Source organism: Microcaecilia unicolor, chromosome 4, assembly GCF_901765095.1.
Source record: "Microcaecilia unicolor chromosome 4, aMicUni1.1, whole genome shotgun sequence".
NCBI classification, from domain to species: Eukaryota; Metazoa; Chordata; class Amphibia; order Gymnophiona; family Siphonopidae; genus Microcaecilia; species Microcaecilia unicolor.
The window spans coordinates 220,041,297-220,065,915 of NC_044034.1; the positions used below are offsets into that span (position 1 = coordinate 220,041,297).

Here is a 24,619-nt window from a genome sequence, read left to right on the forward strand (position 1 = left end):
ACATTAATCCTTCAAGTGGCTGATGCTCAAAGCTAGGCACTAAAGCCCACAATGTAAAACCCTGTAGCACAACAACAGTGCAGAAAAATAGCTAAGCAATGGTCAAAGGAAATTATATGCAAATAATATGTGTGGTTAATTCATGCTAACAAATCAAAAGCAAGAGGAGGAACGCGTCTGGCACATATGCACAAGGATTTTGTGGCAAACGTGGCTCTTGTGCACATGTCCAGACAAAACAGGAAGTGCAAGCACACATTGGCGCTGTTTGTCTGTGCTTTTAAATATGAGACTTTCAAAAATTGTTTGAATTTAAAATTTTTGAAAGGCTCACATTTAAATGCAGAAAAACAAGTGCCAATGTGCGCTTTCAGTTTTGCTCAGACTTGCTTAAAGATGAATGGGTTTCTTTCTGCTTACAAAAGAAGACAAAACCCATAGTTCAATGCAAAAAATTGACAAGAAATCTTCTCTTGAAAACCTTCTATGCTGCCCTTGACGTGGTGGTAAGTTTTTGGCATTATGGACCATCATTTCCTTATGTGCATAGCAGCACTTTCATTTGTGCATTGGGAAGAAATACTTACTGACCTCATTAGCATCCATTTTAATACATTTTAATGTGATTTGCAGCCATTTTTAGCATGCAAATTAACACTGGCGTGTGAGCCCTTTGAGCATTCAGCAGTTTATAATGTTTGCATAAACCCAGCATTAACCCCCTAATTTTATAAAAGTCACTAAGAATTGTGCATGCAAATTTGAGCAGATGCCCAATTTGTACGTGCAATTTAATTGAAAAACAAGCTAATTAACACCAATAATTGGCTTTTTAACAAGCAATTATTGGCACTAATTAGATTTAATTGGCATTTATATGTATAAGTTCAAGCATGGGATCTGCACCTAAATTTGACGCGTGAGTTGAAAAAGAGGGTGCAGAAATGGGAGGGCCATGGGTGGAACAAGGGCATTCCTAAAATTAACACGCGTTATTATAGAATAACGGGGATACACACCTAATTCAGGCATGTGCATTCGCATCACATTTTAGTTGGTGCAAATAGCTGTGCCTAAAGTTAGGTGTGACTCCTGGGCATAAGCTTTATTCTTTAAACCGTGCCTAACTTTAAGTGCAGCTTATAGAATAGCATTTTTTTCATCAACCAACAAGCAAAATTCTCTCATAACATGTGTTCTGTAGTTGTTACAAGTACATAATAGCAACAATGAACATATCTTAATGCAATGTGTCCTGTTTGATCCATGCTGGATAGGCTGCTACCCCAGATGTCCTCCTGACAGACCCATCTTTGATGAAGAGAAAAGAAAGTGTGTGACTGAAGAGCAATGTGGCTGTTATATAAATGGTACCCACTACACAGAGAATGAGTTTATTCCTACTGAAGAGAACTGCACGACATGGTATGTACACTTCCCAAATGCCAACTGTGCATAGGATCTGCTGGTACATTAACTCAGGCAGCTTACTGCCTACTTCCACATAGTAACATAGTGTATGACAGCAGATAAAGACCAATACGGTCCATTCAGTCTGCCCAACAAGACAAACTCATTACAGCTGGTAAATTTTTAACAACAGGCTCTCTCTCTGGGCATAGCCAGCCCTGTAATTAGGGAGGAGACAGGGGTGGACTGGAGAGGCCAAAGCATGCCTCTCTCTCCCCTCCCCCTCGTGCGGGTACACTAGGCATACCTTTGCTGGCAGGGATGCTGAGCCCCACCAGCCAATAAATGGACTGCCACCACTCCCCGCTGCTTGTTTACTGCTCTGAGCAGCATGCTGGGACTTCTCTCACATGCAGGAGAAGTCCCAGCCTGCACAAGGATCGGGGAGCAGCAGCAGTCTATTTACTTGGCTGGCAGGGCTCAGCATCCCCGCCAGCAAAGTAAAAGAGAATTCAGGAGGGGGCCCAAGCCTACATTTTGGGAGCCAGTTGTTAAAGTAGCCATTGGGGGGGGGGGGGGGGGGGCTACTTTAACAATTGGTTCCTAAGATTCTTAAAAACTTAACAAGCGGCTCTGGTGAGCCTGTGAGAACCCGCTTCAGCACACCACTGAGCATACTGGCACTGTAAAGAAGATGTATGAGAACAGGTATGTGCTTACTGCATCCATTTAGAAGTCAATTTCATAACTAGGGCTTATGATTTTAGGTTTTAATGGATAAATAGTGATAAATCACCCCCTTTGTAAAACAAATTGAAATAAATGTTTATTGGGTAAACACTACGAAAACACCACTTCCCCTGCTTCCACTTTCTGTGACTTGTCTTGTATTCTCTACTCAGTTTTTGTGTTTTTTTTTCTGAGCTAACAGCTCCTAAGTGACATACCCCTGCATACTTTATTCCACCAGGGAAGGTGCTCAGCAATAGTACCTGTGGTGAAAAAACACTGATTAATACTGATTTATTTTGGTCCCTAAACCTCCCTAATTAGCTGGAAAACAAATACCAAAGAATGTACAGGATTTACAAAATTCCCTGCACTGCTGATGCCTAGTGTATGCTTTTATACAGTGTATACATAGGTATTCTCGGGGGTGACGGTTGGGTGAAGTTGGAATGGAATTATGAGATATCTGTGATGATCTCTGGGAAAAGGTGACTAAAGTCTCAGGTGCAAAATGTTGAGATTGACCGATTTACCATGTCATGGTCCATAAACAGCCTGTAAAAATTACATGTTTGAACTTCTGTAACTTTGGGATGGGATTTGGACTGTTGTATTATAAATCGATTACTGTAATAGATTTCATCAAAACCTTATTTTTTGTTTCTAGCAACTTTAGTCACCTTTTCCCAGTGATGGTCACATATGTCTATATTATAAATTACTTACTTGTATGCACAGCCTTAGGCTTAAAAGCAGGTATACATGTGTGCACTTACTTTCTGATGGGGTAATTTTATAAAAGTTTATGAGCATATAGGTGTGACGTGTGTACCTCGGTGTCTTCACGGCCTGTTCTAAAATTACCCTCCCGCAGGCTTTTCTCACTGAGATGTTTGTGCACAGGTACATAGCTACTTCATGTTGATAGTTTAAATTGGATTAGGTTTGGTACACACTAGGGATCTGCATTCGTTAGCTGCAGGCATTCAGTTCCTTAGTGTGCCTGAAAAAATCCTGGGCACATGTAATCAATTTAACAGATATCAAACTATGAATCGGCACACAGACAATTGATTTATGAATGTTAAAAAGTTTTGATGCTTGTTCAACATTTTTGACTAAAACAAATGTATGAAACGGACTAAAAAGAGCCCCAAAATTGGGAACTCCAAAAACGAACTGGAATTATTTTGCCTGAGGACATCCTTAGTACAAACTTAGAGCATGCTGGTAGTATGAAAAGGGTTGTGTGTGCACAAGTACACACTTACTGCACACTGATCATGTAAATGAGCTCCATGTGAACAAGTAATGCATGCCAGTAATTGTAATAAAATCTGCATGTAGATGTGCACGTTGGCTACACTCATAGCACATGAAGGTGATCTAAACTAGACTGAAAGTGCAACTCACGGTAGGAGTGACTTAGGGGTCCTTTTAATAAGCTATGGGAAAAAGGGCTCTGTGGTAGCGACAGGGGTCATTTTTCCCTGCGCCAGGGCCCTTTTTACCGCAACGTGTAAAAATGCCTCCCAAAAAATGGCCATGCGATAAGATAACTCTTACCGCGTGACCATGCAGCGGGGAGCACTTACCACCACCCATTGAGGTGACAGTAAGGGCTCCCAGGATGCCCAATTACTGCCAGGTTAGTACCGTACTATAAAAAAATTTTACGGCAAGATGGAAGTAGCGCACACTAGAGCTGGAACTACCGTCGGTGGCCACGTTGGGCCGGCAGTAGTTCCAGGATAGCATGCAGTAAGCCCATGTTAGGCTTATAAAAGGGCCCCTTAGTGATTGGGTTTTGACTCCCTTAGAAGTCCTAGGGCTAAAGGTCAAGATGCCACTGACCCTCTGCATGATCTTAGGCAAGTTAATTTTCTTACCTGTACTTCTGAGAGTAATTTTAGAATAAAGCATGTGATTTAATCTGGTTTTCCTGGTCAAACAATTCTTTTCCAATATAACCAGAGTCTAACAAATCATTCTAAAGCAGTGGTTTTCAACTCAATCCTCGAGACACAATGAATATGCATGAAATAAATTTATATGTACTATCCCCATTTCAGTCAAATCTATCTGAAGCATATTCTTCATGGATATCCTGAAAACCTGACTGGTTATGTGCATCCTGAGGACTGAGTTTGAGAACTCTTGTTCTAACAAGATGAGGCTAAGATAACTATTTGAGAGTGCAGAGTGTTTATGAAAGAAACGAGAAATGTATTTTTACAACCCCTCCAAAATAGGAACAAGTAAATTATTCTCGCCTGCTGTCTATGCAGCTTTCACCTTTCTGTTGCCTTTATACTGCAGGAATTCACTTCACTATGGAAATATTGACCCCTGCCTTTGGTTTGCATTACAAGGGTCAGGGAATTAGAACTAACCACATTTTATTGGTATGGGAATATTTTAAAAGCCTTGCAGGTTGCTCAAAACACTGCAGCCAGAGTCCTTTATGGCTATTCCCAGTATATGCATGTCACTCCTATTTTTTTTTGTTACATTTGTACCCTGCATTTTCCCACTCATGGCAGGCTCAATGCGGCTTACATGGGGCAACTCTATACCACACCCAGTTCCCAGACTCAAAACACTATAGTATCTTCACTTATTCCAAGAGTGTTTTATCTACTTCGTAGTGACATCAGTTGTGCTCATTGCCAACAATGTTTTTATGGCAATGGATCAAGCACATACTTCTTCATTGGCTCACTTTTAATGCCACTTTTAATTGTTTTATATTCCAAATAACTTATTTTATATATATATATTTTTTTTTTTGTTTTGTTACATTTGTACCCTGCACTTTCCCACTCATGGCAGGCTCAATGCAGCTTACATATTATATACAGGTACTTATTTGTACCTGGGGCAATGGAGAGTTAAGTGACTTGCCCAGAGTCACAAGGAGCTGCCTGTGCCTGAAGTGGGAATTGAACTCAGTTCCTCAGGACCAAAGTCCACCACCTTAACCACTAGGCCACTCCTCCACTCTATATATATGTTAACAGCAATCCCCTGACCTGACGCAGCTCATAAAAGATGAGTATTTGAAGTAATATATATATATATTTTTTTGTTACATTTGTACCCTGTGCTTTCCCACTCATGGCAGGCTCAATGTGGCTTACATGGGGCAATGGAGGGTTAAGTGACTTGCCCAGAGTCACAAGGAGCTGCCTGTGGCTGAAGTGGGAATCGAACTCAGTTCCTCCTATATATATAGGAGTGGCCTAGTGGTTAGGGTGGTGGACTTTGGACCTGAGGAACTGAGTTATTTGGAAAATAAAACAATTAAAAGTGGCATTAAATGTGAGCCAATGAAGAAGTATGTGCTTGATCCATTGCCATAAAAACATTGTTGGCAATGAGCACAACTGATGTCACTACGAAGTAGATAAAACACTCTTGGAATAAGTGAAGATACTATAGTATTTTAAGTTTTGAGTCTGGACACTGAGTGTGGTATAGAGGGAAATTGTAGAGGTTCCAGAAAAAATATATTGAGAAGAAACCATTGAGATTGGTACTCCTATTTTAAAAACATTACATTGGCTCCCTTTCAAACAGAGGATTGCTTTTAAGGTTTTATTGTTAGTTTTCAATGTGTGAAATCATCTGATTTCTCCTGTTCTATCCACTTCCTTAAGAGCATACCAACCTGCAAGAGATATGAGATCTAACGCTAACCTTTTGGAAGTGCAATCTTTTCAGGTTATTAACCTAGATGAATATTTCAGGTCTTCTTTTAAAGTTGAGGGGCCAAAATTGTGGAACGAGTTGCCTATGTACATCAGGTCTTTGAAGGCCTTAGATTACTTTAGGAGGGAGCTTAAAACATTGTTATTCTTAGAAGCATTTGGCGACCAGTAAGCCTCTGTTTAGGTAGGAGTCATATCTGCTTTGGTAAAATAGAGGGGAATAATCGAACGTCGCCGGCGAAATAGGTCGCCGGCGATCTATTTTGGCGGCGGCGCAACAGCTGGCCAGAACCGTATTTTCAAAAAAGATGGCCTGCCATCTTTTTTTTCGATAATATGGTGTGGGCCGGCGAAATGCCTTGGATTTCGCCGGGTTTGAGATCGCCACTTTTGTTTTTCCGCAATAATGGAAAAATCTGCCGGCGATCTCAAACCCGGTGAAATCCAAGGCATTTGGCCGTGGGAGGAGCCAGCATTTGTAGTGCAATGGTCCCCCTCACATGCCAGGACACCAACCGGGCACCCTAGGGGGCACTTCAAACATCTTTTATAAACAACCAAATTAGCTTCCAGGTGCATAGCACCCTTCCCTTGTGTGCTGAGTCCCCCAAATCCCCCCCAAAACCCACTGCCCACAAGTGTGCACCATTACCCTAGCCCTAAGGGCTGAAGGGGGGCACCTACATGTGGGTACAGTGGGTTTTGGGGGGTTTGGGAGGGCTCAACATTACCCACCACAAGTGGAACAGGTAGGGGGGGGGATGGGCCTGGCTCTGCCTTTCTGCAGTCCACTGCAACCAACAACAACTGTTCCAGGGACCTGCATACTGCTGTCTGGGTGCTGGGTATGACATTTGAGGCTGGCATACAGGCTGGCAAAAAAGGTTTATATTTTAATAATTTTAGTGTGGGAGGGGTTGGCGACCACTGGGGGAGTAAGGGGAGGTTATCCCCCATTCCCTCTGGTGGTCATCTGGTCAGTTGGGGCACTTTTTTGAGGCTTGGTCGTGAAAATAAAAGGACCAAGTAAACCCGGCGAAATACTGCTTATCGCCGGGTTTTATTTTACCATTATCCGCGAAAGCTGGCCATCTGGTAGCCACGCCCAAGCCTGCCCATGTCCCGCCTTCACTTCGCCGCCAACACGCCCCTTTGAACTTTCACCGGCGAGGCGAAGGGAAAGCGGCGAAGCTATCACAAATGTAGCTTTCGAATATATGCTTTTCGCCGCTTTTGCGAAATCGCCGGCCATATCCCGATTTGTGTCGGGAAATAGCCGGCGATTACTTTCGATTATAAGCTGGATAGTGAGTAATGTGTAGTTGATATTAGTTTGCTTACTGTGTGTGGAATCCTTGGTATAGTATGTAAGTGATGGTTATGTTTTTGTTATGATTTGTCATTTCATCACTGTGAATGTACTTACTGTAAACTGGCAAGTGCTCTACGGATTGTGTGGGTTATAAATGTTTTAAATAAATTAATAAATAAATGTTCCATAACATATTAACATCGATTATTACCTAGGGTTTAATTAGCAAAGGATAGTGCATTGGATTATTTAGCAGGATTAGACTGCAATTTCTAACCTTAGATTTGAGAGCTTTGCTGAAAACGCCAACTTGCCTTCTTTAGCTCATAATTCAAATGCTATCTTGTCTTAGCAAAGAGAATGAAAGACAGATGAACGGTTCATAAAATGTGATGTCATTAATACATATGCAAATAAATATAAATGTCTACTTTTAAGAAATTGCAATTAATAAGTTCTCAATCATTTCTATTGTTAGCATCTGTACCTTTGAAGGAAAGGTTAACTGTTCCTACAATGTATCCGGTAAGTCCAACTATTCATAATACATCTTGTGGCATATATCATCCTGAATCTCTAGGTGCAAAATCTATGGGTACTATGTACCTGCAGAACTTGTACAATAATCAAAGTAAAACTGTAACTCTAAGTTTGCTTTATTATTGCCCAATGTCTGCTGTATCTGCAGTTAATATTTTGGCATAAAACAATATGCATAGGTTTGAATGATCCAAGCGATGCATGTTAGTCTCTATCTACAAGCCCACCTGTGAAACCAGTGCCATTTGCTGGATCTTTAGTTGAGGAAAAAAGAAATTAAGGGTTAAGGAAATGCCTGAGAAAACAAATGGGCTTTAAGAAGACAGCGAAAATGAGAGAACGAGAGCTCAGTCTTCAAAGGAGGGGGTAAAGAATTCCAGAGGAAAGGGGCCAAACAGAAGAATGCAGAAGCACATGTGGAGCTAAGGCGGGCACAGTGAACAGATGGTACAAACAGACGGGAGTCAAATGCGGAACAAAGCTCACTTGCAGGACAGTAGAGAGTAATAAGATTGGTTAGATATGGAGGAGAACCCAAGCATAAGATTTTAGAAATAATGGTCAGAAATGTATGAATGATCCATATTTATTCTATTCCTATATATAGGAATGGCCCCTCTCCAGGATTTTCCATTGTTGTATATTACTAATTTTATTTAATGTACAGCTTATGTAAAACGTATAATTTGCCAATAGCACATAATTGATGTCTACAGTATATAGAAGGTAGTTATATGAGGAACCACTTAGTTTTAGTTGGCAAGAATGCACACAAATGCTGATATGTCAATAAATGGACTTTTTCCAGCTGAACGCTATTCTGTAAGTTCACACTTGTAGGTGGGGGTTCACATGGTTTGAGTTTGGATAGAGCATACAGAGGATACATACTTGCTCAAGTAAATAATAACATCTTATAATCTAGATGCATCATTATGACACCCGTAAGTGTTCACACTTTGAATATAGGCTTGTTTTTGGCCACTTACTGTAGTATTTTATAAAGAAACGTAAGTGCCTACTTTTCTTCATAGAATAGGGTTCAAATAAGCCCTTTCTTCATACCAAAATCCAGGTGCTGTCTTATAGAATTAACTTTATCAGATGAATTCTATAAATCATGCCTAAAAAAATCGGCACATATAGTACAGTAGATATGAAGAGTAGTAGATGTACATGGGCTTGATAGGCCAGTACCTGACAGCTCAGGGCAAAGATGAAAGCTATGAACGTACCTAAAGAGAGTCAGGGAGAAAGAAGCAAGGAAAATAACTTGAGTTGGAGTGTACACTGCGATGGAAATCATTGTTTGCTATCAATCCTGTAAACATTCAGGGGTCTGTTTACTAAGACATGCCCAAAAGTGGCCTGTGCTGGTGTAGGTGCATATTTTGGACGCACACTGGTCCATTTCCTGAGTGCACCTGAAAAAAGGGGGATTTTTTTAGTGTGCCGGAAAACGGACAAGTGGCAAAATAAAAACCAGCGCACGTCCATTTTTGGCCTGAGACCTTAACACCACCCATTAATTTAGCAGTAAGGTGTCACACACTAACCGAGTGATAAGCTTGCAGTGTGTGGTAACTGCTGATTACCGCTGGGTAAGGGCTCCGTGGTAGAAAATAGAAAATATTTTCTACCGCGTTTTTTGGGCACATGCCAAAAATAGAATTACTGCCCAGGGCACATGATAGCCAGGCGGTAGTGCTTGTGCGCCTTTGTAAAAGGGCATCTCAGTTTACAGATTTAGAAGTTAATAAAATAGTAGTGTTAGAAATGGAATAGCACCACAAAATTTGGGGATAATGAAAAAATGAATATTACACTGATGTCATTGCTCTTCATCTTCAGCTTAGATGTGGCAATGTTATGTTAAGAGATTGTCTCTCCATATGCTAGCATCAGGAGCGTGACAAGCTGTAATTGCTTCTGTCCCACCCACTAGCAATGCGCTGGCAAGGGAAACTAATGGATAGGGTTCAAGTTTAGTGCCCCAGCTTCACTCGCACAATGTGTGGCCGCACTGGACACATTTGACCCTGGCTAGCACTTTTGCTCTGAATTTGGTAGCATCATCAATTTTAACCAGTGTTTTTCAGAATAGGTTCTTATTGTGCCTTTTTGTTTTTCAGCTTGTTACTGTGACTATAATGGAACACGCTATCAAGTGGGTCAGGTCATCTTCCAGGAACAGAATGCAGGATTTTGCAGTGAGATTAGATGTGAAGAAAATGGCACCCAGTCCAGCGTTGTTCCCTGTAGCACCACTGCACCAACCTCAACTTTATCTACCACTGCAGTTACCACCACTACCTCTACCACTCCCACTACAGGTAAAACTTCAGATTACAAGAAGTCTGCACTGCTGGAAGCCTGTCTTGCTGTCTGCATTAGATGAGTCAAAAGTGCCCAGGGTTTCCAGGTGCTTTTTTGCTATGATCAGGCGACCCTCAGGGGGAGGAATGCTGGCTTCAGCCTAACCCCTAGTAAGCCTTTCCTCAGCTGAGAGGTGCCCAGCTCTACCACCGGCTGCCTTTCAGGTGCTGTGGAGGACTTGCAGCTCATCTGCATATCCTTTACAGCCTTCTCCGGGGTGACTCTCAGGTCCACTTCGATCCACTCAGGGCCTCCGCTCTAGATGCAGGCGTGCGGGGTATTTTTCTCTTTACATATATTTTTCTCCCAGTTACTACTTATGGCTCCAGTACACTTTTTCTTCTTGGTACTGTCCCTTCCTAATTTGTTTCTCCATCTGAAACCACTGTACACTGCAGGAACACATTGTTCACCCTCTGTATTCATCATCTCACCATCTCTTTTTTCCTCTTCCTTTTTCTCAGCTCTCAACCTTCAACATTTCCTTCCTTCCATTCATCCATCTCCTTTCTATCTGAGTACATCTCGCCTTCGTCGCTGTCGTCGTACCTCTCCTACTCTTCTCCGTACTCTCTTGCTCCTTCTCCTGCTCTCCACTGGGGACATTAATCTCAATCCTGGTCCTCCACTTCAGCTCTCATCCTATTTGTGCAGGTCACACAGTGATATCTCCAATCTAATTTCTGTTCCTCTCCTCCCCCTTCCTTCCCTGCCTTTCCCTTGCGCTCTGTGGAATGCCCGCTGTGTCTGTAACAAGCTTTCCTACACCCATGACCTCTTTATCTCTCGTACTTTCCATCTGCTTGCCCTAACTGAAACTTGGTTTTACCCTGAAGACTCTGCTTCAGTCGCAGCCCTATGCCATGGAGGTTATCTTTTCTCCCATACTCCTCGCCCGGTTGGCCGCGGAGGTGGTGTCGGGCTACTACTTTCACCCTCTTGTAGATTTCAACCTCTTCTTCTACCTCAGTCTCACTGTTTTTCTTCCTTTGAAGTCCACTCCATCCGTCTATTTGCTCCTCTGCCTCTCCGAGTAGCAGTCATTTATGGACCCCCTGTTAAGTCCCTTTCTTCCTTTCTCACTGACTTTGATGCTTGGCTTTCCTTCTTTGTTGAATCTTCATCTCCTTCCCTCATTCTTGGGGATTTTAACATTCATGTTAATGATCCCTCTGACTCATGCTTCGCAGTTTCTTGCTTTAACATCCTCTTTCAAACTTCAACTGTGCTCCACTGCCCCCACACACCAGAATGGCCACTGTCTTGATCTTATCCTCTCCTCAAACGGCTCACTGTCCAGTTTCTGTGCCTCAACTCTTCCCCTCTCTGACCATCATCTGATAACTTTCACACTTAAACACCCTCCTCCCCAGTCTCATCCAATCTTAATCAATACATTTAGGAATCTTCAGGCTATTGACCCTTCTACTCTGTCCTCTAATGTTTCAAATCTCTTCTCTACCACTATGTTATCCAAGTCTGTCAATGAGGCTGTCTCTTCCTATGATATATTCTCTCCTCTGCTGTGGATACTCTCACTCCTCCTGTTCCCCGTCCTGTAAAACGTACCAAACCTCAGACTTGGCTGGCCTCTAGAATCCGCTACCTACGTTCCTGTGCCCGCTCTACCGAACGCCTTTGGCTGAAATCCCGTGCCCATGCTGACTTCATACATTTCAAATTCTTGCTGACCTCCTTCCAGTCTGCTCTTTTACTTGCCAAACAGGACTATTACATCCAGTTGACAAATTCTCTTGGCTCAAACCCTCAACGTCTCTTTGCCACACTGAACTCTTTCCTCAAAGTGCCTTCACCTCCATCTCCCCCTTCACTTTCCCTCCAGACTCTGGCTGAGATCTGTCATGATCAGGTTCACAAGATTATACTTGAATTCTCAACCAGGTCACCTCCACCTCTCCTTCCCTTAGTCCATTCTCTCAACCCTCCAATCCCTGCCTCCTTTTCTTCCTTTTCTGAAATCACTGAAGAGTAAACTGCACATCTTCTTTCCTCCTCGAAACTAACTACCTGTTCCTCTGATCCTATTCCCACCCATCTACTTAACACTATCTCTCCTACTGTTATCCCTTTTATCTGTCATATCCTCAATCTTTCACTGTCCACTGCGACTGTTCCTGATGCCTTCAAACATGCCGTAGTCACACCACTCCTTAAAAAACCTTCATTGGACCCTACCTGTCTTTCCAACTATCGCCCCATCTCCCTCCTCCCTTTCCTATCCAAGATACTTGAACGTGCTGTTCATCGCCATTGCCTTGACTTTCTTTCGTCTCAAGCTGTTCTTGATCCACTTCAATCTGGCTTTTGCCCCCTTCATTCAACTGAAACAGCGCTTGCTAAAGTCTTCAATGATCTGTTCCTGGCCAGATCCAAAGGTCTCTATTCTATCCTCATCCTTCTTGATCTATCTGCTGCTTTTGGCACTGTTGATCACAGCCTACTCCTTGATACGCTGTCCTCACTTGGATTTCAGGGCTCTGTTCTTTCCTGGTTTTCTTCTTATCTCTCCCAGTGTACCTTTAGTGTATACTCCAGTGGATCCTCCTCAACCTCTAGTCCACTGTCAGTTGGTGTACCTCAGGGATCTGTCCTGGGACCATAGGCGCCCCCTATAAGAGGCGTGGGGAGGCTAAGACTCCCCAGCCCAATCGTGGACTTCCGTTTTGTGACCCCCAGCACGCCCGCCCTCCCACCCTCCGCGCGCGCGTGTTATCTTTTTTACTTTCGTGGCAGCGACGTGACGTCGCTTCCATGGAGAGTACAGAGGTAAGCTCCGCCCCCTTTAGCCTCCCCAAAACAGTTGGCTACCGACCGTCTATGCCTGGGACCTCTTCTTTTCTCCATCTATACTTTTTCCCTTGGTACTCTGATCTCATCCCATGGTTTTCAGTATCATCTTTACGCTGATGACTCCCAGATCTACCTCTCCACACCAGAAATCTCAGCCGAAATCCAGGCCAAAGTGGCAGCCTGCCTGTCTGACATTGCTGTCTGGATGTCTCAGCACTATCTGAAACTAAATATGACCAAGACTGAGCTTCTCATCTTTCCTCCTAAACCAACCTCTCCTCCCCCATTCTCTATTTCTGTGAATAACACTCTCATCCTTCCTGTCTCATCAGCTCGTAACCTTGGGGTCGTCTTCGACTCCTCCCTCTCCTTCTCTGCACATATTCAACAGACTGCTAAAACCTGTCGTTTCTTTCTCTATAATATCAGCAAAATTCGCCCTTTCCTTTCTGAGCACACTACCAGAACCCTCATCCACACTCGTATCACCTCTCGCTTAGACTAGTGCAACTTGCTTCTCACAGGTCTCCCACTTAGCCATCTCTCTCCTCTTCAATCTGTTCAAAATTCTGCTGCACGACTAATATTCCGCCAGTGTCGTTATGCTCATATTAGCCCTCTCCTCAAGTCACTTCACTGGCTTCCTATCCATTTGCGCATACAGTCCAAACTCCTCTTATTGACCTATAAGTGCATTCAGTCTGCAGCTCCTCAGTACCTCTCCACTCTCATCTCTCCCTACATTCCTCCCCGGGAACTCCGTTCACTGGGTAAATTTCTCTTATCTGCACCCTTCTTCTCCACTGCTAACTCTAGACTCTGTTCCTTTTATCTTGCTGCACCATATGCCTGGAATAGACTTCCTGAGCTGGTATATCAAGCTCCATCTCTGGCCATCTTCAAATCTAAGCTAAAAGCCCACCTTTTTGATGCTGCTTTTAACTCCTAACTTGTTCAGAACCCTTATTTTATCATCCTCACTTTAATATTCCCATAGCTCTTGTTTATCCTGTTTGTCTGTTCTAATTAGATTGTAAGCTCTGTCGAGCAGGGACTGTCTCTTCATGTTCAAGTGTACAGCGCTGCATATGTCTACTAGCGCTTTAGAAATAAGTAGCAGTAGTAGTATTCATGATATTTATCCATCATTTGGTTTAAATATGATGTTATTGAATAATGTTAATAAGGAGGAAAGTATTCATCTGAGCACTACCTAATTTTAAAGTTCTGTGTAGCTGGCACCTATTTCCAATGGCATAAGTGGTTTTGAATATTGACTTTGATAGATATATTCTCTATCTATATAATTTCTTTGTTTTAAATTTATGAGATGTCTGCCCATAAAAGAATATTCTGTGCAATTTAAAAGTAACACACATAATATAATAGAATCATAAAACAAATTAACAACACAGTAAGCCACATACAGCTACATATATACATGTGCGTGTGGATAATTTTGTTTACTTTGGAAACAGTCCTGAGTTTCAGACATTAGAATTGGTGACTGGCCAGACTGGTCACTCCAGGGGTAATCTAGAGGTTTGTCATTGAACTCTGTTGTCACGGAACCCTGGATGGTGAGCCCTTGGGCTACAGCCAGTCTGAAGCAGACAAGTCCTCTGGGGAGGCGCAGAGCAGAGGCGAACCAGTCATTGAATACAAACAGAATACCAGACATGGCAAATAGACAGAGCACACTCAAGACAAGCAACAAGCACCACAGAAAAGGGACATAGACCACTCAGGCGGGCCTCATGGCCGATCCGGAACCCACTCGTACAAGTCCAAGCGTACAGGCTTCACAGCCAAATTGGAACCAAATCATACCAGAGGAAAGGGAAAAGAAACAGAATGGAATCTCTTGAGCAAGTACTACTCAAGCAGTGCACTTAACAGAGCCACAAATAAGGGGTCAAAAGACCCTACACACAGGCACAAAAAACTATGCTAGTAGTCCCAGCTAAACCGAAGAACCATCCACTCAAGCACAAACAGAACCAAACAAAGAGGACACTCAGGGCTGTGCTAGATCCACAGCTATAAACGAATAATCCTAACCAAGTCAAACAAAAATCACACAGAGAGGTAGCTCAAGGCTGAGCTAGTAGTCACAGCAAACAGAAGAACCACCCACTCAAACAGAATCAAACAGAGAAAATGCACAGGAAAAACTCAAGACAAGGCCACACAGAGGAACACTCATGGCAATGCCATACAGAAGAATAAGGGAAGCCACTCATGAGGGAACACTCTAAGCTGTACCATACAGCACTCATGGAAAAGAGAAGCCACTCAAAGGAATAATCAAGGGTGTGCCACTAGGCATTCAAGGAAAAAAGGGAAGCCACTCATAGGAATACACTAGGCTGTGTCACAGAGCACTCAAGGGAAAGGGAAGCCACTCATAAAAATACACAAGGCCGGCCATGCAGCACTCAAGGGTAAAGGGGAACCAACTATAAGAATACACTCTAGACTGTACCATACAGCACTTAGGGAAAAGGGAAGCCACTCATGAAGGAACACTCTAAGCTGTACCATACAGCACTCAGGGAAGAGGGAAGCCACTCAAAGGAATACTCAAGGGTGTGTCACCAGTCACTCAGGGGAAAAAAAGGAAGCCACTCATAGGAATACACAAGGCTATGTCACATGGCACTCAAGGATAAGGGAAGCAACTCATAGGAATACACAAGGCTGTGCCACAAGGCACTCAAGGATAAGGGAAGCCACTCATGAAGGAACACTCTAAGCTGTATCACACGGCACTCCAGGATAAGGGAAGCCACTCATGAAGGAACACTCTAAGCTGTATCACACGGCATTCCAGGATAAGGGAAGCCACTCATGAAGGAACACTCTAAGCTGTACCATACAGCACTCAGGGAAGAGGGAAGCCACTCAAAGGAATACTCAAGGGTGTGCCACACAGCACTCAAGAGAAAAAGGGAAGCCACTCATAGGAACACTCTAGGCTGTACCATACAGCACTCAAGGGCAAAGGGAAGCCACCTACAGGAATACACAAGGCTGTGCCACACAGCACTCAAGGGTCAAGGGAATCCACTCACAAGAATACACAAGGCTGTCCATACAGCACTCAAAGGTAAAGGGAAGCCACTCATAAGAATACACAAGGCTGGCCATACAGGACTCAAGGGTCAAGGGAATCCACTCACAAGAATACACAAGGCTGGCCATACAGCACTCAAAGGTAAAGGGAAACCACCCATAAGAATACACAAGGCTGGCCACACAACACACAAGGGTAAAGGGAAGCTGCTTATAGGAATACACAAGGCTGTCACAGAGTCAAATAACAGACACTAGAGACAAAGGGGAAAGTAAGCAAACAGGGAAAGCTGCCTTTAAATACACAAATTAGATAAGGAGGAATGCTCACAAGAATCAGGAGACATACACAGCAGGCAAAGAGTTAAAGCAGGCTAAAGGGAAAGGCTGCTTCTAAAACACATCAGAAAGAAGCAGAGCTTACACTGCAGTCAAAGGTTTAAAGCAAACAAAGGGATAAACACACAATGTTCTTACCAGAACTCAGCCAGGAAGGGAAAGGAAAGGCAGGCAGAGACAGAGCACACTCAGCTGCATAGGAGCAAAGTAATCAAGGAAAGTAGCTGGGCTGGCAACAACCCACAACTCTGAACAGTGAAAGTTAACAAGGGAAACCACACAAGGAAACAGAACAGACTTATGCTGGAGAGCCTAGATAACAAGGAAGGAATCTATTTAGGTTGAAACCAGAATCACACACAGAGAAACAAAAGAGGGGTTTGCTTGGAAGCAAAGTTAACAGACTAGTAATCCATATAGGTTTAAAGCAGAACAACACACACAGAGAAACAAAAGAGGTCTTTGCTTGCGAGCAAACCTAACAGGAAAGTAATCCATACAGATTCAAACCAAAAGCACTCACACAGGACTCAGGACTGTGCCCCAGAGACACAGCTTAACAAGAAGATCAGTTCCCTCAGAATCACAAAACAGTACAACAAGAAAAAGGAAAATAGACCTGTTGCAAAGGCAACACAGGAAAGCGCCCTGGGTCCTTATAAAGGAGTAGGCTGATGATGTCACAAGTAGGAAATCAAGCAGAAGCAGGGAGACCAAAGTGAGGCTTGTCTTCAGGGACACCAAAGCAAGGCTTGGCTAATAGGAAGAACAACAACAGGAAAAAAGGCAGACTGGAGAGGTCATAGAGCTAGATACAGAGAAACAGTGCTTGGCAAATTCCAAATTCTAATGGTTATTTTAACATATTGTGGTATTCATGAGAATCACTAGTTCAATTAAAGATCTTGAGTCTGTGGCCTAAGAAATCCCTATAAAGCCTAGAGTCAATCCTGTCAACTAAGTAAGGGCTTAATCGGTTGGATCAAAAGTTTTGAAAACATATTTTGTCTGAGTAAATAAATGGAATTAAAGTAGTTAACTGAGATTTTCAATAGGGATGTTGAGGATGTGAAACTGTTGAGATTCACTCCGTTGTTTGTTTTTTCCATTTTGTTGAGCGTTGTTGTAGCATGCACTAACAGGAAATAGAAGGTGTTATCTAGCTGATCTCCCACACTGTTCTAACATCCACTGCTCATATTAATGGGTCAATCACCTACATTTTCTCCTATCTAATTCCTGTCTTTTATTATTACAGTTTCCACCACAGTACTTTCAAGCACAAGTAAGTTCCAGCTGTTAAATTTGTATTTATACTTGAGAAAGAGAGAGAGAGAGAGAGAGAGAATGGGAGAATAAAAGACAAAAAGAGAAATGGAGTGTACAAATGAAAAAAAAATCATTTGAGAGGAGAAAAACAGATACTTAAGAATATGCATTAAAATATAAGGGGGTCCTTTTACAAAGGTACACTGAAAAATGGCTTGCGGTAGTATAAGCGCGGGTTTTGGGCGCACGCTGATCCATTTTTTAGCTCGCTTTTAAAAAAGGCCTTTTTTCTTTTTTTTTTTTTGCCAAAAATGTACGTGTGACAAAATTAAAATTGTTGTGCATCCATTTTGGGTCTGAGACCTTACCGCCAGCCATTTTTCAGATGCGCATATTGTACGCCTGCCAAAAATGAAATTACCGCAAGAGCCATGCGGTAGTCGGGATGTAACTCCATTTTGGCATGCGTTGTGTTGACATTTACATGGCTTAGTAAAAGGGCCCCTAAGTGTGAGAGGAAGAGCAAACCAAGAACAAGAGTTATGGTTGAGAACGTGACAGAGATAATAAATCACATACAGAGTCAGCTGTTAAACAGAAAGGGTTAACAGAGAGGAGGTTGCAACATTTTTAGAGCTGTTCCTGGTTTCCTTTATATATGTAGGCAAAATCCAAACAGAAGAAGGAAGAACAAGGTCCTCAAAAAAACAGATAAAGCAACAAAATTGTATTTCTTTTTATTTATGTGAATTTAGGTCTTGATATACCGCTATTACGGAATCACAGGTCAAAGCTGTTTGTGAAACAGTGTGGATAACAAAAAAGAGCCAAAAAATAAATTAAAATGTAAAAAAATTAGGTCAGGGTTACTTTAAAAAAATTTAATTATAATATGCACAATCTGTTATACATTCAAGGACAAGGATAAGCAAACGTGGATCAGAGAGTCAACATGGCCATGTTTCAGCAAGTATGCCTTCATCAGGAGTCATGCATTCCAGCTGAAACTGTGCTTATCATGAAATTCTGTGCCTCGTCAAAAAAAGGTAAAAGAATGTACTCTGAGAGGCACAGGATTTCATGATAAGGACAATTACAATTGGAATGTATGCTTCCTGATGCATTGGGTGCTGAGCCATGCCCATGTTGAATCTCTGATCCACTTTTGATTATCCTTATCCTTGGATGTATAATAGATTGTTATAATGAAATCCTTTTTAAGTAAACCATGACATGATTTTTATTTTCATTTAATTTTTGACTTTTTTTTTTTATCCTTGCTGTTTTGTTCCTTTACATATATAGCTGGCTGCCTAACATATTTATTAAGGAACATTAATGGACTTCTGGATTAAAAAAATATTCCACAAAAGCAAAATCTTATGTACAAAGTGAGGAGCCCTTTTACAGAGCGGCGGCGGTAAGTCCAACGCTGGCTTACCGCTCGCTCTTCCGGGACTACCGCTGGCTCAAAGCAGCTGCCAGTGGTAGTCTCACCCTGATTGCATGCCATTTCTGTGGGAAAAAGAAAATCATCGGAAATGGCTTGTGTGACAGTAATCGGGCATCGCTGCGCAAAGCCCCGTTACTTCCGGGTTAGTGCGGGATCCCTGATCACCACCTCCATGGGTGGCGGTAAGGGCTCCCTGCTGCATGGCCATGACTTAAGAGTTCTCTTACCGCATGGCCATGTATGTCTGGGACCTTTTTACCCCCTAGCGCAGGGCCCTTTTTCCCACAGCTTGGTAAAAGGACCCATGAGTGACTTCTACTCAGTTCTTAAATTTTGCACCTGAAGGTGTATTTTTTTTTTACCTGGTGATTTTTTTCTACTTTTTTGGGTTTCCACCTGAGTCAGATCCCCTGTGACCTCAGAAATGTGCAAGTGATGATTTGTTTTGTTGCTAAACTACATGATTCATTTGGAGGGATTTTTTTTCTGCAAATTGGTGATCTAATAGCCACAATAATCCACCCGACAATCCACTCACTTAAGATATCTCATCTACCATAGCTACCTAAATCACTCCTCTCCTTCTTCTTTTACCCTCATTTAACCTCTACACAACATTAAATGTATATGTCACCTTGCAATGACAATGTTAACAAAACTATGTAAGCCACATCGAGCCTGCGAATAGGTGGGATAATGTGGGATACAAATGCAATAAAATAAATAAAATCTTAGATTTTCAGTTGTAGATAATACTCAGGTGTTTATTTTTACCTTATGGTACTGCAAATATCTCTTTCTAATCTATTATTTCTAGAATAAGCAGAATAAAATCTGTTTTACTATTTTAGGATCTTGCCAGGTACTTGTGACCTGGATTGGCCACTGTTGGGAAACAGGATACTGAGCTTGATGCACCTTCTGTGTGTCTCAGTATGGCAATGCTTACAGTGGTGGAAATAAGTATTTGATCCCTTGCTGATTTTGTAAGTTTGCCCACTGACAAAGACATGAGCAGCCCATAATTGAAGGGTAGGTTATTGGTAACAGTGAGAGATAGCACATCACAAATTAAATCCGGAAAATCACATTGTGGAAAGTATATGAATTTATTTGCATTCTGCAGAGGGAAATAAGTATTTGATCCCCCACCAACCAGTAAGAGATCTGGCCCCTACAGACCAGGTAGATGCTCCAAATCAACTCGTTACCTGCATGACAGACAGCTGTCGGCAATGGTCACCTGTATGAAAGACACCTGTCCACAGACTCAGTGAATCAGTCAGACTCTAACCTCTACAAAATGGCCAAGAGCAAGGAGCTGTCTAAGGATGTCAGGGACAAGATCATACACCTGCACAAGGCTGGAATGGGCTACAAAACCATCAGTAAGACGCTGGGCGAGAAGGAGACAACTGTTGGTGCCATAGTAAGAAAATGGAAGAAGTACAAAATGACTGTCAATCGACAAAGATCTGGGGCTCCACGCAAAATCTCACCTCGTGGGGTATCCTTGATCATGAGGAAGGTTAGAAATCAGCCTACAACTACAAGGGGAGAACTTGTCAATGATCTCAAGGCAGCTGGGACCACTGTCACCACGAAAACCATTGGTAACACATTACGACATAACGGATTGCAATCCTGCAGTGCCCGCAAGGTCCCCCTGCTCTGGAAGGCACATGTGACGGCCCGTCTGAAGTTTGCCAGTGAACACCTGGATGATGCCGAGAGTGATTGGGAGAAGGTGCTGTGGTCAGATGAGACAAAAATTGAGCTCTTTGGCATGAACTCAACTCGCCGTGTTTGGAGGAAGAGAAATGCTGCCTATGACCCAAAGAACACCGTCCCCACTGTCAAGCATGGAGGTGGAAATGTTATGTTTTGGGGGTGTTTCTCTGCTAAGGGCACAGGACTACTTCACCGCATCAATGGGAGAATGGATGGGGCCATGTACCGTACAATTCTGAGTGACAACCTCCTTCCCTCCGCCAGGGCCTTAAAAATGGGTCGTGGCTGGGTCTTCCAGCACGACAATGACCCAAAACATACAGCCAAGGCAACAAAGGAGTGGCTCAGGAAGAAGCACATTAGGGTCATGGAGTGGCCTAGCCAGTCACCAGACCTTAATCCCATTGAAAACTTATGGAGGGAGCTGAAGCTGCGAGTTGCCAAGCGACAGCCCAGAACTCTTAATGATTTAGAGATGATCTGCAAAGAGGAGTGGACCAAAATTCCTCCTGACATGTGTGCAAACCTCATCATCAACTACAGAAGACGTCTGACCGCTGTGCTTGCCAACAAGGGTTTTGCCACCAAGTATTAGGTCTTGTTTGCCAGAGGGATTAAATACTTATTTCCCTCTGCAGAATGCAAATAAATTCATATACTTTCCACAATGTGATTTTCCGGATTTAATTTGTGATGTGCTATCTCTCACTGTTACCAATAACCTACCCTTCAATTATGGGCTGCTCATGTCTTTGTCAGTGGGCAAACTTACAAAATCAGCAAGGGATCAAATACTTATTTCCACCACTGTATATTCTTATGTTCTTTTTTTTCTGCCTTTAGTTACTGGGTGGGTTTGGGAGTGGGAATGGAAAGAGCAGTGCTATTACCAATAGTCTAGCAGGAAGTTTTGAAAAAGCATGAGGAGATGGAGGAGGGGGGGGCGGGTGTTCTTCTCAAGTAAGTGCTGACCTCTTTATAAAATGGTGGATCAGGGATGGAGCCTGTCATTGAGCGTTAATGCAACCGGGAATGCCTCAAGTTTCTGACAATTGTAGCACTGCAAAATTTTCCTAACTACTGTAGTAAGTTTTTTTTCTTTTCTTAATTAAGTTATGTTATTTTTTGCACATTAGTAAATAAGTTTGTAAGTTTTCAGTTACACGTTTTATTTATTTATGACATTTGTACCCCACATTATCCCAGACAGTTTGGGGTTCAATGCGGCTCACAATCAAGTAGAACAATTAACAGCAAGTTGAAGTTACATTAGATATACTGTTAGGAACTTGTGTGAATGCACTGTATTAACAAAGAATGTAGTAGAATCAGCAGGAATAGTACATCTTTAAGATTATCTAATGAATCAGTTACTTTTCACATGACAAAACTGAGATTTATTTTGGGATTGCAACTCAATCCATGTAAACACTACAGATAATGTGTTGATTTGCCTTTCAGCCTGTGCCTATGACTATGTATGTGATTGGACTCAGTGGTTTGATGTCAGTAAGCCAACTGGTGACTTGGACAGTGGTGACTTTGAAACTTATGAGGAAATAAGGAAGCATGGACATGAATTATGTACTCTTCCCGAAGACATTCAGTGCAGGGCTGCTTCACAGCCAGACCTCACCCTTGAGCAGCTGGGACAGAATGTCCAATGCAATGTTTCCTATGGGCTGATTTGCCGGAATGAAGAGCAAAATATAATCTGGAACATGTGCTATAATTATGAGATCCGAGTCAGTTGCTGTGACTACAGGTGCTCAACTACAGCTCTGACCACCACAATCCCAACCACAACGGTGATAATCACAACACCAACCACCACTACCCCAACTCCAACAACACCTACCACCACAAGCCCGACCACCACTACCCCAACTCCAACAACACCAACCACCACAAGCCCGACTACCACTACCCCAACTCCAACAACACCCACCACCACAAGCCCGACTACCACTACCCCAACACCAACCACCACACCTATGACCTCAACTTCAATCACAGGTACTATATAGAATTACTCTGAAAAAAATGTATATAATGTATTTAAAATATCTATTTCTTTTTCTAAATATTAACTACTAACCTCTGCTAATAATAACCTTTTTTCTCAATGACAACAGAATACCTGTGCTAGTTCTTCAAAATAACGATGTAGTAGTCACTCACTGACATTCTGCTACGCAATTTGATATAAGTTCTGAAATGGGCATTTTGATGGACTAACACCTTCTTATTTACAAAGCTCTAAACTACCACCTTGGAATCTCTGGCCACAAGACCATAAGATAGATATGGCAAAATTATATATACTGAGCTGATGAGTCATAAATCTAGGAAAATACCTACATTTCCTTGTTTTCAGTTTCAGGCAGATATCATTGTATGAATTTACTCATTTATTAAGAAGCTAATTTTCAGCCAAGGCTGAGTGCCTCATTGAGGGGCCCTTTTACTAAGGCGCAACAAAAAGTGGCCTGCAGCAGTGCGAACGCGTTTTTTGGTCATGCACCAGGACAGTTTTTGCCACGCCCTGTAATAAGGACCTTTTTTTAAGGGGCCAGAAAATGGACGTGAAACAAAATAAAAACCAGTGCACATCCATTTTCTACCACCACCCGTTGACTTAGTAGTAAGGTCTCACGCACTACCTGGGCCGTAGACGTGCAGTGCATACACACTGCCATTTACCACCAGGTAAGCACCACGTGGTAGAAAATAGAAAATATTTTCTATCGCGTGTTTTCAGCATATGCCAAATTCAGAATTACCATCTGGGGCATATGTAGCCAGACGGTAGTGCTGATTTGGCACATGCCGGACGCGCATAGGGCCTTATGTGGCTTTATAAAACGGCCCCTAAGATAATCAAATTTTGGGTACCTAGATTCAGAAAACTTTTTCAGCCAAATCCAGGTGCCTAGATTGTCAGCTGGAAATATTTCCCCTAAATTTAGGTGGCCAAAACTTGGCTTTCTAGATTAGATTGCTCTGATTTGGCTAGAAATGGACCCATGTAAGGATGCACTAAGGCCACTTTTTACCACAGCTTTGTAAAAGGGTCCCAAACTCTCTTCCCTAGTGGCAGTAAAATTATGGGCCTTGGCGGCCACACTCCCTGACTACTGTTCTATCTAAGCTGAGTGGGAGTCCTCCGACTGCATTGCCGCCAGTGGGGGGTGGTGCTTCAATATTGTATTTTCAATGGCTAGAGACAGGCAAGCTCCTTGGAGTCCTGCAGAGCTTGCACGTCCCTCACTATTAAAACTGTGATAGTGAAACAACATATCCCACTGGCAGGACTGTAAGTGAAGGACTCTCACACAGCTTAGAGAGAACAGTACCCCTGACTCCAGCCCTTCAGTAAACAACTCTGTTAAAGCCATATTTATTAATTTATTTATCACATTTGTATCCCACCTTTTCCCACTGATAGCAGGCTCAAAGTGGCTTACAAAAATATTGTAGTAAGTTACAATGCAAGATGTACAATTTTTCAAATTTAGCAGAATAAGAAAAATAACAGTTAAACAACGATGGGTATTGAAGTAGGATATAAGTAACAATTAATCTTGGGGAGAGGTAGGTTCCAAAGGCTTTTACATATTAAGTAGGTTGTACTGGCATTTATTCTTGATATTATGAAAACACAGCTGTACCTGATAGAGTAATTATAGATGATTTTGGTATGTTATAGTTTAATTCCTTTTTAATAATTTCAACCTGTGTATTTTTTTTCTTTCACTGTATATTCGCTGACATAACACCAAATACAGTTTCAACCACACATAAGTACTGGTTTAAGATTAAACATTTAGGGGTCCTTTTACAAAGTTTCAGTAAAAAGTGGCC

At 42.4% G+C, this 24,619-nt stretch overlaps 1 protein-coding gene across 1 annotated transcript in view; it reads left to right on the plus strand.

Annotated features, from left to right (window-relative positions):
- The window catches only part of MUC2 (mucin 2, oligomeric mucus/gel-forming), a 222,657-nt gene that overhangs the window by 97,091 nt on the left and 100,947 nt on the right, over positions 1-24,619 (plus strand). The window contains 5 exon segments of the mRNA XM_030202464.1: positions 1,278-1,425; positions 7,640-7,686; positions 9,834-10,034; positions 17,561-17,587; positions 22,217-22,771. Of these exon segments, the coding sequence (XP_030058324.1) occupies positions 1,278-1,425; positions 7,640-7,686; positions 9,834-10,034; positions 17,561-17,587; positions 22,217-22,771 (978 nt within the window).